At 39.9% G+C, this 16,622-nt stretch overlaps 1 protein-coding gene across 1 annotated transcript; it reads left to right on the top strand.

Moving 5' to 3' along the window:
- Nucleotides 1-10,430: 10,430 nt before the first annotated feature.
- Nucleotides 10,431-11,303, top strand: LOC142628692 (uncharacterized). Its single transcript, XM_075802738.1, has 2 exons — nucleotides 10,431-10,663; nucleotides 10,760-11,303. The coding sequence occupies exons 1-2, from the start codon at nucleotides 10,431-10,433 to the stop codon at nucleotides 11,301-11,303; spliced, it is 777 nt and encodes a 258-aa protein (XP_075658853.1).
- The last annotated feature ends 5,319 nt before the right edge of the window (nucleotides 11,304-16,622 follow it).

The following is a 16,622-nucleotide window of genomic DNA, read 5'->3' on the forward strand; positions in this document are numbered from 1 at the left end:
TACAGATAAGACATTAACTATATGGGACACAATCTCATTTAAGGTATTGTATTGTATCAATTCCTTGATGTTTTTAAGTTCTTTGAAATGCAATTTTTTTTTTATTGGGATTGCTTTGTAGCTTTGGAATGTTAGCTTTTCCTATGATTTATATTTTGGGCGTTGTTCGCTTTTATTTTCTAGGTTTCCTGTTCTGTAATGGGCAGGAGATTTTACAATCAAAATTTCCCTATGGATTGCTTTGTTCTAAAATATCTCTTTAGTATCCTAGTTAGTTAATTTGAAAAAACTGTTTGTGAAGTTGGAGAATTACTTCCAGGCTACTTGCTGCATATTATCAGAATTCTTTTTGGATAACCTTAGTGTGAAACAGATGGAAGAGGTTAATAAAACTCATCAATATTGTCGTCTCAGTTGGCACATTGTTATGGTCATTTGTGTGGATCCTTTAGAGGTGATAACCTTATCTTGAGCCTTGTACTTCATAATGTAACCTTAGGTATTTTTTTGGATAACGTTATTGTGAAACAGATGGAAGAGGATAATAAAACTCATCGGTATTGTCATCCCAGTTGACACATTTTTATGGCTATTTTTGTGGATCCTTTAGAGGTGATAACCTTTTGTTTAGCCATGTATTTTATTTGTAACTTTTAATATGCTAGCTTCTGTTATCCCCTCTTTCTTAGAAACATTTATTGTACATCGTTGTACTCCTACTTTATAAATTTTTGTGAATGTTAACATGCCATTCTTGGGGGACCAATTCTTGATGCTCAATTGTTGCACATAACCTTGAGGTGCATTTCTTGACTGTTGAATATTGTTTTGATAAATTGTCTTTACACAACTTTCTACACCCTAGTTAAATCCAATCAAACAACACTTGACATGTAAATAAAACATTGTAGACTTGCATTAAATTTATTTTTTGAACTAAATACAGAAAGTATGCAACATATGAGGTGATAATATAGCAAGTGCCTTTTTATCTTTAATTTTTTATTAAGTTTTTGATGGGCTGGACATTATTTCAAATTTTGTATGCAAAGAATGGAGGGAACGTCAAAGGAGGGAGGACTGTCCTTTTTATTTATTGAGTGGTATTGGTTGGGCTGCTTCTTATTTTGATTCTTTGTTGGTGCAGTTGGAGGTCTGGGCCGCGAGAAGCTGCAGGGTTGAGGGCTAGCTTGAACACACTGATGGCTGAAATACAGCGTTTGAATAAACTATGTGCAGAGAGGAAAGAAGCTGAAGATTCTTCAAAAAAGAAATGGAAGAAGATTGAAGAGTTTGATGCTGGCAGATCTGAACTTGAAACCATATATACTGCTTTTCTTAAGGCTAATGTGGTAAGATATCTCAACTTTACTGTTTGGAGGCATTGTTAGGACATAATTTGTTGTTCCATAGAAATTGGATGGTCTTATTTATTTTGTATAGCATTAAGAAATTCAATAAAGCTACACACAACAAAAACTCAAAAATTAGACAACTACCTTACACATGGCCCACCACACTTTAAATTATACATTTTTTTAAGGGTACCTCTCTGCATGGATTTTAGGCTTTGTATATAGATGCTTGAAAATTCCATGGATATTTTGAATAAACTCTCTTGTTAACCCAAAGAAAGTAAATGAACATTAGAAATTCCCAAATTAGAACTTTGAGTAAAATTCCATTTCAAAATTCCTCATTCAGGCACAACATTAGTTTACCAACCAAAAACAAACATGGAACATTTTTTTAGTTTGTTTTCCATATACAGCCAGGAGGAATAGCTATCTGGGCTTTTATATTCATTTTTCCATTGATGTTTTGTATCTTATTCATCAATTCATTTATGTCTTGCGGCAATATATTTATATTGTAAAAACAAAATATGGATTCATTTTTGCATTTTTGGCTGTTGATTCTTTTAGTTAAGCAACATAATTCCAATAGTTTAAAACTTTTTTATTTTTCATAAATGATTTTCTGGTAATTTCATTAGTCTTGTAGGATATCGCTCAGCAGCCATTAGCTGCGAGGGAGTATGCATCAAGCACTATAACTCCAACTTGCTTAGTTGTTGTGGACATTTCCAATGGTGCAAAATATCTTATTGATAAAGAAGTTCTGCTTTCTATCAAACTCCTGATAATAGCCTCTACATGCTTCCATCAACCCCACAGGTTTTTGAAGCTATAACGGAACTATTTGATGTTAATCTTTATGGAGGGGGTAATCTGTATGTTATTCTCATTGACACCCAAGTTAAATGGTGATAATGTTCTCATGGCCTAATGGGATTCCCAAGATTGATTACTAGTAACTAATTATGATGTCATATATTTATGGGATTCAAATTTTCTTTATGCTTTTGAGCCCTTGAAATTTTCTGTAAAAGCATGAATCCATGAGCTGTTGAACATATCTTTTTAATTGCATCAGGCACTCTTGTGGTCCATGGGGGCTAATGGATCTACTGGACCTGAAGCTGTTGCTGCTTGAGAAAAGAATGCGGCTTTATTGACTGCAAGAGCTGGCTCCAGTGATCTATCTGCAATTCCATCAATATGCTGTGTTTAACCTGCCCTTCAATATGCTGCTGGTGAGTTTTGGTCATTGACATAGAAATGCTAGAGTGTCATGGCTTATATAACAGGCCTAGTTACCTGCTTGGGTGTTTTAGATATGTTTTTAAATATTTTAATTTTTTTTTGAAAACTTAAAATAAACAAAAATACATGTTTATACACGACATAAGTATAAAATACTAGGAATCACGATTATGGGAACGGGTACATGTACATGTACGATATGGCGACAATATATATATATATATATATATGTATATATATATATTTATAGAGAGAGAGAGAGAGAGAGAGAGAGAGAGAGAGAGAGAGAGAGAGAGAGAGAGTTCACAAAATTACACTTGACCCCAAAACCTCTCAAAATTAAGTTTTAAACCCCAATTATTTTTTCTGAATACCATTTTTGACCCCACAAATTTTTAAAATTACATTTTTGACCACAACTTTTCCAAATGACAAAAATTATAATTTGATATTGAGGTTTCCAAAAATAACCCAAACCCCCTAAAGTTTAAAATTTGCACAAAAGTACACGAGGTTATAAGAATCACCATTCCAATACTAAATTTCAAAATAAAAAGGATTTCCTTCAAGCACAATAAAATTGTCAAATGTCATTCTTCTCACACTTTATTAGTATTTAACCTTTATATCCCTTTGTTATTTCTTTGTGTCCTTTTGCATGAGAAAAATGAGTTGAAATGAAAAAAGTGCTAATCGGAGTGATTATGCTATGGTTTGGACTGAGGTCAGTTGTATTTAATTCAAGGATGCAATTTACTTTTGAAGCCAATGTCATGCAATCACATACATAGCTATACGCTTTAATGCTATTTTCTACCATAAATTGCTAACATGCCCATGCATTTTACATGTCATCTCCTAGGTTAGACTATATGTGCTCACATATCCATGCGATCATTTGTCATCTCTTAGGAAATATTATATGCCATGCTCACATGTTCATGCACCTCACATACCCATGCATTCATATATCCTTACTTAGCCTCAGCCCATGACATGTTAAACACGAATACGGCTCGTTCATTAAACGGGTCAGCCGTGTTGATCCAAATATGATCGGAACCCATTTAGCCTCAACCCATGACTTGTTTACAAATGGGTTAGTTGTGTCGAGTTTGCAGGTTGTGTCAGATTTTGCCTCCCCTATTTAGGTTTTTAGGGTATAGGGTCTAGAGTGTAGGGTGTAGAGTTTAGGGTTGAGATTTTTTGGATCCATATATCCATTCATTCATTATTTTTATTATGTAGGAGCCTTCTTTATTAAATGAGCGGGTGATGATACTGTGGCCACACTTGACCAGGTTAAGGTTTGTGTTGATCTATTCTGATTACCATCCAACTTTGGCCACACCTAGATTTTTCAATACAATTAAGAGGCAATAGCAAAGGAGAGAAGTGATCTCACTTCATGAGTATGATAAGAATATATGAATCTGTCTTACGTTGCAAGGACATAGCCTGAGGTATTTACAAGTGTGAGAAGGGTGGGATAGGTTACAATACATTTACTTCGAAGTAGGTATTGGTAGTTGGGTCCTATTCTGGCATGAGATCAGCCTTTGATGGAGTCATTACAGGTTTTTACACCTAGGGTCCTTGACATTGCTTAGGGAAGTAACTCGAAGTGCTGATCCATAAAAGAAGTAACATAATCATATAGAATTTTGCACTGTTAAAGCCCTACTATTGTTGTGGTCAATATTTATTGTCATGTGGTTGCAACTGTATATATTACTGTTACTAGATTCTTCTATGAGTAGGAATGTTATTTTGGTTAATAAAGATTGATATTTAGATTTTGAAAAAGTGATTCTCAATGCTAACGTTTATTAATATTCTCTTCTAATTCGAACTTTGGTGTTACATTGGTGGTTTCCTCAAAAGAAAAACTTGTTGTAGCGAGGGAGGTCCTAGCCGCTGGTCCTCAGCCTCAACCCATGCTTGTAACTGTTATTCTTACTCTAATGCACATGGCTATTTATAGTGAGGAAGTAGATTTGGAGGTATATGTTGTGCATTTTCATTTATTTATTTATTTAGAGTATTGTTTTATGTGATGCAAACTATAGCAAGTCCAATAAAAAGAAAAATCAAAGACACAGTAATTAGAATATGAACCAACACCCACCCCCCACCCCAATTTTTTTTTCCTTTCTTCCAATTATGCAAAATGAAAAATAAATATGCATATTTATTCATAATATATCTGATTTTACCAATAAAAAAAATGAATATGAAATGGTGGTGGAGATGTCTGTTCTTGTAATGCCTAGCTTCCTAGAAAGTGTCTTTAATAGAGGTTTCGAGATCTCCACCTAAGATTTTGTGCTATCAAAGTGGATAGATACCTGGTAATTTATATAGATGAGCATGAATTCTGACCATGGCCAATTCATTATTGTTAAACAATTCACCTTTGGTAAAGTGGTCAGTCTCCAAAAAGCATCTGACAACCTGAATCTTCAATGCCTTTATACACAAAATCGTTATTTATTGGCATCTCTCATCTTGTTGTTGAGGCAAAGAAGACAACATTGAGAGTTGATTGATTTGTTCCCCTTTGAGAACACGAATTAGATAATAAGTTTCATCACTGCTATAGAAGGGTATTCAAATTGCTGATAGAAGATTAGATTACTTCCCAATTCAATCTTGTTATTGGAATTTCAAATTCCTGCATATGTTTCAAACTCATCATGTTTATTTTATGACTCTCAATGGCTCATCCAGGCTGTATATATGATGTATGCATTTATTGCTATTTGTCCTTATCAGAGGTATAAAATCCGTCCTGGTTTTGTGGTTTGCATTATCAGTTAGTCATGGTTAGTTTCTTATTATCAGCAGCCTTTTTGTTTATTCTTTTTTTCCAGGGAATTGGTCAATGCAGTACCTGTACTTCATAATCTATCCAGACAGTTAGTACGCATCTATGCTGAAGGTGATGAATAAAATTTTCTTCTCTTGGTAGTGTCTAAAATTTCATGAAACTGATTGAACTATCTACGTTTTAAAGGATCTGTGGGAACATTCATCTTAGTGGACTTCAATTTCCTGAAATTTGAAGTACTTCTATGATATTCTTGAATGTCCTGTGTTCTTTGGCAGTATTTGGGGGAACTAATGGGATCAATTCTCTTTTGCTCAGTTGCTTGTGGTGTAAGCTTAGTTGCACTTGTGGAGGTAATGTGCTCATTTTTTCCACAAAGAACCCTTTTAATTTGTCTTAGTGTGTGTGAACAACCCTCGTTGTTAAAATAGTTTTCCTCCAACATAGGTAGGGAAATTGCTATCATATATGGCATAGATTGCACCTCAGTTTATTTGAGGACAAAGTTTGTAGAGATAGGGAGACTAAGTTTTAAGTCTTGAAATACGTCGCAAAAATTCAGTTATAAGTTTGTACTTAGCTTTGTGATTATTTTTTGGGGGGTTTGTACTTTTAGGACTTTCCCGCTTTATCTTTTTAAACCAGACAAAGGGAAGAACATCTGGGATTGATACTTTCTTACATAATACATACATCCTAACATGTTGGAAAAGGAGCTGACATAAACACTATGCTCACAAAATTACTAGGGGCCGATATGTGTCTATGGTTTAATGTATCAATTGAGGAATCAAACAAGTGTTATTTTGATATATTAATGTTGAAAACAAAGTTGATAATTTGGATATTTATTTGCTTGTGTAGTGCAATTTATGTGCAGGCAATATGGTAGCTCAACTCCATCCTATATTTAAATTTGCACATTATTAATCTATTTTTGACTAATGAAAGTTTGTTAAATTACCGATTTTCTCAAAAGCTTAAGCAATTAGGACGTGATGAATTTAATTACTTAATTTTAATTCTAAAACTCCTCCCCCTTAATAAGTGAGGCCCAACACGTGAGATTTTAACATTTTAAATGGGAGGTAGAGTAGAGATAGGCATCAAACCGAGGATCTTCTACTTTAATGCCATGTTATTTTATGATTGTCCCAAAAGCTTAAACTATTAGGAAATTGTGAATTTATATACTTTAACCATAATTCTAACAAAGTTTATATTCTTTTTAACGGTTTTTCTTGGTTTGGGATATGGTATCCGTAAGTGTTCCACTTGACCATATTGCACGTGCTCAATGTAGATATGTCCACTATTTGTTTTTGATGTCAAACCTAGTTATTTCGTACAGTATTGTTGCCATTGGCTTCTTCCAGCTCTGGTCCTGCATGGGGATAGCTCTAAACTAAGCTGGGTTGCTAAGGTATATCAAGGGGATGGGAACCTCTAATTTCTGGTTAATATCATGTTTTTTTTTTTGGTTGAATACTCTAGATTCTAGATTGTCATTGTTAAATATATAAGTTATATCTGATGTATTATGTATATTTTCTCTTTGAACCTGAAACTAATATTGCTTGTTGATTGTTTTGGTGTCTGGTTCTTTTATTTGTCTTCTTAAAAATATATTTCCATGTAATTTTTTCATTGAATCTGATGGTTGTTTGATACCGGGTTGCTTGTCAACTGTTGGCTGTTCTGGTAAAAAATCACTTTGTGCCAATCTTTGCTATCTGTGTGGCTTTACGTTGCAGTAAGGAATCTGGGTGGGAAAAGGCAGCAATTGTGCCTCAGAGTTCAATTTTGCGTCTTGCTGAGAAATCTGGGAATGAACGAGACAAACTCATTGAGAAACATATGGTTTGCTCCTGCTTTTCATATCTCTCTCTCTCTCTCTGTCTCTCTCTCTCTCTAAATGATTCAGGAAGTTTAAGATCTATGATATGCATAAAAATATTAGTCTAATTTAAAAGATGTCTAGTAATCTCATGGCTTTTCAAACTGTCTAATCATTTTCTTTTTTAGATAGGTAATGGTATATTTTATTTAAAAATGTAAGTCACCAATACATCAGATTTTTGGTTTGATGAGTATGCTGGGTTTCTTCCTTATAAAAACCAAAGATCTCTCAAAACTTTAAAGAGGATATGAAATCTACAAAACCAGTTGGTCACCCTATTTCAGCTAAAAGCCAAGAAAACAATGAGCTTACTAACTTCAACTTAATTCTCATAGTTGAAAATTGCTGCTCCCTAAAAATCCTTTGAGTACTTTCCCTCTACAAAATCCTCATCAAACATGGATGATGTCCTAAATCCCAAGCTCTGTGTTGGAAGGAGTTTGGCTTCCTTCTCCAACCTTGAATCAACAAAAGCATAGTCTTGGGCATCACCCACCAAACTCTGAACATCCCAAGGACGAAGCTGCACAACTCCCTTGCAAAAGAATAGAGGAGTAGGAAATGATCTGGGTTCTCTCCCCTCCTCTTGCATATGCAACTCCAATAAACTATAATTTGATTTATTGATATGCTAGAAGGATTGAGAAATTATGTTAAATTCTAGTAAGGAAGGCTTACGCTTATTCACTTTCTTTTTTAAAGAAGTAATTGGTTATCATGTGTATAGTGAGTGCTATGTATTAGTATTTTGTCAATTTTAGTGTTATGCTAATTGAAGCAAGGCAGCAGCCGAATCCTGCACCTTCTAACTCTATTTTAAGGAATTGGTATGAGGGTTGATGTAGAAACGGGTAGGGCCAATTAGGGTATCGGGAGTATGATTTTGGGTTTGATAGGATTATAGGGGTGTTTGCACTTTGCAGATATGATTTGATCTAATTTTTAGATCAATCACTTAAAGTAGAGAAATAGCAAGAGTACATTAAAGGGCAAGTGGAAGATGAATGAGAAAGAAACAGAATGATAAGAGATCTGCTAGGAAGTCAAATGTAGCTCTAAAATGTCAGTTCTCAATAATCTGCCTTTTTTTAAATGTGATTGGGTAAATGATTAAATTCACCCTTCTCATTAGATTAAACTTTTGGGACAAGTGGTAGTTTATCATGGTATTGGAGCTAGTCATCTTGAGTTGAAAACTGTCTCTACTTTTTTTCCAATTTAGGAAGTTAAAAATTCTATATGTTAGACCCTGCATATGAAATGAAGTTTGAGCCCATGTGAGGGGTAGTATTAGAATAAAAGTTAAATAATTAAATTTACCATTTCGTATTAGGTTAAACTTTTGGAACAAGTTGAATTTTACATTTCCTATAGAAATGAGGAAATTCTTTCAAAGATCAAGGTAACTGCACGGGGAAAAGCCATGGGCCCATTGGGCCTTAATCGCCAACCTTGTGATAGCGTACGAGCTAGGACCCCAGGCCCATTAGGCCATGGGCCCCTATCTTGAATTACAACACCCGACTCAATCCCCATTGTATCGACGGCCTCGGTCCGAACATACCTTGGCGCTTGGCGAACCCCCTCTCCAAGGATGTTACTTCTTGGGGATATAAAGCCCCAGCGGTGCGATATTGCCCTGGGCCCTGGGTAGTATCACCACCGAACAACCTTTTGGAAGCAGGAACCAGTTCCAATGCCATTACCACAGTCCCCAACGGAGCCTCCACTAGGACCACTTTGAAGCGATAGAATTGGACCCGCATTCCTACAAATAGTCAAGAATAATCATGACATCTCCACTTGTCTCAGGCTATAAATAGGAGGAAAGAATGAGGAAAGGGGGTTGGCAGTTTCAGAAAGAAACACAGAGAGAAGAGAGAGACTACCATAAGAAGAGGGTGAGGGATTTAGAGAAATTGAGGGGCTTGCAAAATCTTAAGTGATTACCTGGGTCTCAAAGCGAAAGATCACCCATAGTAGGAAACCCAAACCCAAAGTCCATAAAGCAAATAGATTGTGAGCCCAAAAATAGGTCGAGCCCGTTAACTACATATTTTTGGCCCGTACAATTGGCGCCGTCTGTGGGAATCTCTTACGAAGTTGTGGTTCTACTGAGACCTAAACGAGAAAATGTTCGGAGGTCAGTCAGGGAGTTATGTAGAAAATGGCTCTGGGAGGTCTTCACGAGGATCTACCTGGCGAGAAAGAAGGCAAAAGAGACGTGAAGACAGGGAGCATGAGTGGGAACAAGAGCAGTCCGGCCTTGGAGAGGGGTCATATCAAACTCATCGGACAATGTCAGGCGCTTCAGAGCGCCAACTTTTCGACAAGAGAGGTGAGGAACTCGAACGATTACGTAGGTTGGTAAGAGATTTGGAGTTGAAGGCGAGAGGGAAGCATTATAGAAGAGGTTGTGGGGAACGTGAAGAAGGGTCTTCCAGTGTGGGAGGTCGGTACAGAACCGGGTCTCATCAGTCCGGCTCTTATCATTGCCGAGATTGCTCACGTTCACGAGAATATGCAGATATAGGTTCAACTTCACCGGAAGAGCGACAACCCTGGAATGCCGCTATGGATGCTAGGAGCCGGGCGTTGCGCTGAGCTGCTTGATCGCCATTCTCGGGGGACATTGAGCAAGCCCCTATGCCGGGCAGATTTACGTGGCCGCCATTCAACTTTTACGATGGAAAGATGGACCCAGTAGAGCACGTAAGCCATTATATCCAGATGATGTCTTTGCACGTCCATAACGATGCACTGATGTGTAAGGTGTTTCCTTTAAGTCTTGGGCCTACTGCATTGAGGTGGTTCAACGGGTTAAGGAAGGGCTTGATTCACAGTTTTGTCGAGCTTATCCAGGAGTTCGGCGTCCGATTCATGACCTGTAGCCGGGTGCTTCAGCCAGTAGACGCGCTGCTATCAATGAAGATGGGGGGCCGGGGAAACTCTCCGCAACTACACTAGTTGGTACTGGGAGCTTTATAATGAAATTGGTGGGGGCAACGAGAAAATCACAGCAATCACCTTCCAGCTGGGATTGCCCGAGGATTCTGAGCTTCGAGAGTCATTAACAAGGAGGCCTCCCGAGGATATGAGGCAATTGATGAGGCGTATCGAAGAATATAAGCGGTTGGAAGATGACCGACTCCAAAATAAAGGTAAGGCCCCGGTTGTAAGCAATCCTCGACAAGGCAGTTTTCAGCTGAGGCCTAGGAAGAATTTAAGGATTCAAGAGCCGGAAGCTCGGGTAGGGGAAGTGAATGTGGCGTTCAAGGAGTCGGTGCACAAGATCGTGGATCGAATCAAACATGAGCCATACTTCCGGTGGCCAAACAAGATGGGGGGTGACCCGTCGAGGAGAAATTAGAACCTGTACTGTACATACCACAAAGATAAGGGACACACCACCAAGCAATGCAGGGTGTTAAAGGATCATTTGGGACAGTTGGTGAAGGCGGGAGATTTGAAAGAGTTTGTGGTGGATCTGAGGAATCAAGAGGCTGGGCAGGATGCTTGGCCACGAGGGAATCCTCTTTCCCCTCCACGGGGAGTGATAGAAGTCATTCATGTTGCATCAAGGGGCACGCTGATGTCTGGAACGAGGGGGGTGCTGGCTGTGGTGCTGGTGGGAAGTGGCACGGATGATCGACCCCCCAAAAAGAAGCTGAAACACACTCTGGAGATCATTGCCTTCGATGATGATGATTTGGAGGGCACGATTCAACCACACGATGATGCGTTGGTGGTTATGGCTCGGATAAATGGTTTCATAGTAAAGAGAGTGATGATGGATCAGGGGAGTGGTGCCGAGGTGATGTATCCTGACTTGTTTAGGGGGCTTGGACTGAAGAAAGAAGATCTCTCCAAGTACGATACACCCCTGGTGGGGTTTGACGGCCAGATGGTGATCCCAGAAGGGCAACTTTTCCTTCCCGTGAATATGAAAGGCAAGGAGGTGATATAATTTATAGTGGTCGCTTTGTTTTCTCTGTACATGGCGATCCTTGGTAGGCCATGGATTCACACAATGGGAGCAGTGCCGTCTACCCTGCATTTAAAAGTAAAATTCTGCACTGAGCAAGGTATTGCTATAGTGCGAGGTAACTAGCAAATGGCCAGACAATGCTTAGTAGCCGCAATTAACCGGGAAATCAAGCAAAAAGAGCCAATCGAGAAGGCTCCTTTATAGCAATTACCGGAACCCCAAGAGGAAATGAGGGCTGGCTGTGCTGAGGACTTAGTGAAAGTAAGGATACCGTCGGATTATGGAAGGAGTTTTCTGGTAGGAGCAAGTTTGAAGGATGAAGAGGGTTGAGATGCTGCTGTTTCTTGTGCAGAACGTAGACGTATTCGCTTGGAGCCCGTATGAGGTGCTTGGGGTTGACCCTGAGTTTATAGTTCACAAACTCAACGCGGACCCTCTGTACCCTCCTAAGAAGTAGAGGCCCAGGAGATCAGCTAAGGAGCATGTGGAAGCCGTCAGACAAGAGGTTGGGAGGTTAAAGGAAGCCGGGGTTATAAAGGAGACATTCTTTCTGGAATGGCTTGCAAACTCTGTGGTAGTGAAGAAGAAGAATGGCAAATGGAGGGTTTGTGTTGACTTTATTGATTTAAACCAAGCATGTCCAACCATGCCAAAGATTGATCAACTGGTAGATGCCATTTATGGGCACCCAAGGATGAGCTTTCTAGACGCTTTTCAGGGATATCACCAAATTTCCCTAGTTGCCGAGGATCAAGAGAAGACGACATTCATTTCCCTTGATGCCAACTACCATTATATTGTGATGCCATTTGGACTTAAGAATGCTGGAGCCACATATCAACGAATGATGACGAGGATGTTTAGGGATAAGATTGGGCGTACAGTCGAGGTGTATATTGATGACATGGTGATAAAAAGCAAGCAAGAGATGCAGCATATTGACGACCTCAAAGAAGTGTTTGAGATACTTCGACGACACCAGTTGCGTCTCAATGCTGATAAGTGCGCTTTTGGAGTGGGGGTTAGCAAGTTCCTGGGGTATTTGATCACTAAATGGGGAATAGAAGTTAACCCCGATCAAATTGAGGCCGTGAGACGTCTTAAACCGTTGAGAAGTCCAAAGGAAGTTCGGAAACTGACCGGCATGTTAGCTGCCCTTAACCGGTTTATTTCCAAATTTACTGATCAATGCTGACTATTTTATCAGCTTTTGAGGAAATGGAAGGGATTCCAGTGGAATGAGGAATGTGAAAAGGCTTTTCAGGACCTAAAGGAGTATCTAGGGCGAGCACCAATGTTGACAGCCCCGGAGCTCGGAGAGGATTTATACATGTATCTCTCAGTGTTCGAGCATGCCGCAAGTGCCGTGCTATTGAGAGATCAAGGTGTGCAACTGCATATACTATATCAGCAAAACCTTGTTCGATGCTGAGACGAGGTATTTGCAGCTGGAGAAGTTGGTATTAGCACTCGTGCACGCTACACGAAAGTTGCCCCATTATTTCCAGGCTCACATTGTCTATGTGTTGACCGAGTATCCTCTACAGTCATTGTTGAGGAGATCTGATTTTACAAGAAGAGCTAAGTGGGGGACTCGACTAGGCTCTTTTGACATCAGATACAGACCTAGAAGCTCAATGAAGGGTCAGGTTCTCGTCGATTTTATTGTAGAATTTTCCCCGAGGGGAAGATTGGAGATGGTTTGCCACGTAGAAGTCCTCGCGTGGAAGGTATTTGTGGACGGCGCGTCCAACGCGTCAGGAGCTGGGGCTGGAATTGTAGTTATCACTCTGGAAGGAATAAAGCTAGAGCACTCTTTTAGGCTAGGCTTTAGGGCTTCTAATAATGAAGCCGAGTATGAAGCCTTGCTGGCCGGATTAAGAGTTGTCTAGGGTTTGGGTGCTAAGGAGGTGGAGGTATACTCAAATTCTCGATTAGTGGTTAATCAGGTACGGGGGAGCAGGGACGGACCCAGGTGGTGGCCTAAGGGGGCCTGGGCCCCCCTTGGGCCCAAAAAAAAAAAATTTTAGTATGCAAAATTTTCAAAAAAAAAAAAACAAAAATAGACTTCGGCCCCCCTTGGTTTTTAGCTCAGGCCTCCCTCACCTCAACCATTCCTGGACCCAGCCGGCCAGCCCAGGAGGCAAGAGCCCATGAAAACCTTTAAAAAAAAAAAGAAAAAGAAAAAAAAAAGGAGAAAACCCAGCAGTTAGTTCAGTCGAAGACTCCAAAAGGACCAAAACCAAACTGAAAAGCCAAAAACGAAGGAAAAAAAGAAAAAAGAAAAGAAAAGAAAGGGAGAGGCGAGACATAGAAAGTGAAGCCGCTTTCGTGACGCTGCTGCCCACGCCCACGCGAGAGAGACCCAACTTCGTGCTCCACTGCTCCAGCCTTCACAATTCACAGGTATCTTTTTGGGCAAATAATTAGAGCACCACCACAGTCAGAGTGGGTTTCTTCTTCATCCTCTCTCTCTCTCTCTCTCTGCTGATCTGCTTTGCTTTTTATTTTTTCTTCTTTTCTTTACTTCTTCGTTCAGTCCGCCAGGGCCCAGTGGTTTATTTGTTCAAATGAGATTTTCTTTACAATCTACTTTAAGTCCTACACGTCTGGTGGGTTGCACACTTGCACTTCAAGTTGTATTGCAAAGTTATACTCCCCAACCTCCACTTCAATTTAGATTACAGCTTGCTACAAGTCCTACACGTGGGACCCAGGTGTGATTTTTCTTACATTTGTTATTAGTCATTGAATTAATTAATCCATTATATGATATGTAAATATAATAAACTATTATTAAAACTGGTACACATACTTTGTCTAATTTTTTTTTTATATATAAAAAGGAAAATTATTGATAATTTTATTTCTAATTCGATACTTGACAATTCCCTCTTAAAGAGTATAGATTACAATTTTGAATAAAAATATTTAACTTTTTATATTATCACTTGCTTTTGACATATTTAGATTACAAGGCCATAGTAATGTATTTTTTAAGTATATTTTAATAGTAAAAATATATAGAAAATATAAATAAATTTTTTTTAATAATATTTTAATTGCCGCACCTCGCTGCATTGGCACCCTATTTTTTAACAAATTGCCAAGTCTTGCACCCATACCCGCGCCTAAATCCTAAAACGCACCCGTGTTTCTTAGTTTTTCATAGATGATTGTATTAAGAAACAATAGTGTTTCGTGTATTTTGTTTTTGTTGACAGATGATTGTATATTTTTGGGTATTTGTCTTGGTTGATAGTTTATTAATACTATATGGATGCGTATTTGAAATTTTTTTTTTCGCTTATCCCCGGCCCCCTTAGATTAAAATCCTGAGTCCGTCCCTGCGGGGGAGCTTCGAGGCCAAAGATCCCTGGATGATTGAGTATTTACGGTTGGTAAAGCAGACTATGGGCCACTTTTCGAGTGTGAGAGTGGACCAAGTGGCCAAAGGGCAGAACCGGCATGCTGACTCCTTGGCCACATTAGCATCATCAGTAGTCGAGGGGGTGCCCCGATTAATCAGGGTGGAATTGGTGGCTGAACCGAGTATTAACACGGGCAGGAGTTTCACAGATTACCACTGCCGGGCAGTGCTGGATGGATCCTATCGTCAACTTTTTAGCTGAGGATCGAGTACCGGGTGACTAAAAGGAAGTGGCTAGAGTGTGTCGGGCCGTTGCTCGATACTGGTTATCTGCCGATCGGAAGCTGTACCGAAGGTCATTTGAGGGGCCATGCCTATAATGTTTGCACCCCAGCAAGATTGACGAACTCCTGGCTAAGCTACATGAGGGGGTGTGCGGTAGTCACGTTGGGGGACGTTCATTGGCCCACCGAGTGATGACTTAGGAATTTTGGTAGCCGCAAATGCGAAAAGATGCCATCGAGTATGCACGGAAGTGTGAGCAATGCCAAAAGCACGCTCGATGATCCACCAACCTACTGGGAACCTGAATACTGTTAGTAGCTTGTGGCCGTTTGCCCAGAGGGGGCTAGACATAGTTGGTCCTTTCCCTTGGGCAACGGGCAACCGAAGGTTCGTGTTGGTGGCCGTGGATTACTTTACAAAGTGGGCAGAAGCAGAGGCACTGGCAAACGTCCGGGATGTGGACATTAAGAAGTTTGTATGGAGGAACATAATAACGAGATTCAAGGTACCAGAGTTTTTTGTATCAGACAATGGATTGCAGTTCGATAGCAAAGCTTTCTGCAAATTTTGTAGCGATCTCGGCATCAGAAATCGGTATTCTACCCCGGCATACCCACAGAGTAATGGCCAAGCTGAGGCCACCAATAAAGCCATCGTGGACGGATTGAAGAAAAGGTTAGAGGGCGCTAAGGGAAAGTGGGTCGAGGAATTGCCTAGTGTTCTATGGGCATACCAGACAACCCTGTGGAGGTCCACAGGAGAGACTTTGTTTTCTTTGACAATTGGAGCAGAAGCAGTCATACCAGCTGAGATAAACTTGTGCAGCGCCCGGGTTTCAGGATTCGCTCTAGCCGAGAATGCAGAATTGATGATGAGACAGCTAAACTTGTTGGAAGAGCACTGCGAGGCGGTGACCATACGGCTGGCAGAATATCAGCAGAAGCTTGCCCGAAGGTACAGCAGAAACGTGAGAAGGGAGTTTAACGCGGCAGATCTAGTGCTTCGAAGGGTAGTGGAGAACACCCGAGAGGTCAATGTGGGAAAGTTAGCACCGACCTGGGAGGGGCCATACAGAGTAACTGCCATCGCTGGCGCGGGAGCATGCTATTTGGAACACTTAGATGAAAGACCACTTCCCCGGCCATGGAATGCTCACAATCTGAAGAAATTTTATCACTGATCACCAGTACACGAGGAAACAGCCTAAGTATAATGTTGTATGTGCATATTATTAATATGAATGTGATGTTTATCCATGCTAGTAAGTCTGTACCTATAACTCCATCGTCAGTTAATTCATTTTCCCGTCTAACGAACGCGCAGAAAACTAACGCTAATTATTCTAAGGACAGAAGCTTGTCTTTGGTCCGATCTCCATCACCGGGCAGGTGGAAACCTAGGCTCTAAATCTACCTTAGGACAGAAGCCTGTCCTAGGTTCGATCTTCATCACCGGGCAGGTGGAAACCTTGATCCCAGATTTACCAAAAGGATGGAAACTTGTCCCCAGTTCAATCTTCATCACCGGGTAGATCAATTTTTACATAACTAACAAGCCGTTCCCAACTCTGAATAGATCATCGAGTGCATGAGGTTTCCGTCGGATTAGTCAGACTGCTGAACCCGATTTCTTGGGTTCAATCT

This window comes from Castanea sativa, chromosome 3 (genome assembly GCF_040712315.1).
Source record: "Castanea sativa cultivar Marrone di Chiusa Pesio chromosome 3, ASM4071231v1".
NCBI classification, from domain to species: domain Eukaryota; kingdom Viridiplantae; phylum Streptophyta; class Magnoliopsida; order Fagales; family Fagaceae; genus Castanea; species Castanea sativa.

Bases quoted from the DNA above. Each gene is read 5' to 3' on its own strand.
- LOC142628692 (XM_075802738.1), top strand. From the start codon at position 10,431: ATGAGGCAATTGATGAGGCGTATCGAAGAATATAAGCGGTTGGAAGAT. The intron at 10,664-10,759 runs GTGGCCAAACAA...CAAGCAATGCAG, and splicing joins AAACATGAGCCATACTTCCG to GGTGTTAAAGGATCATTTGG.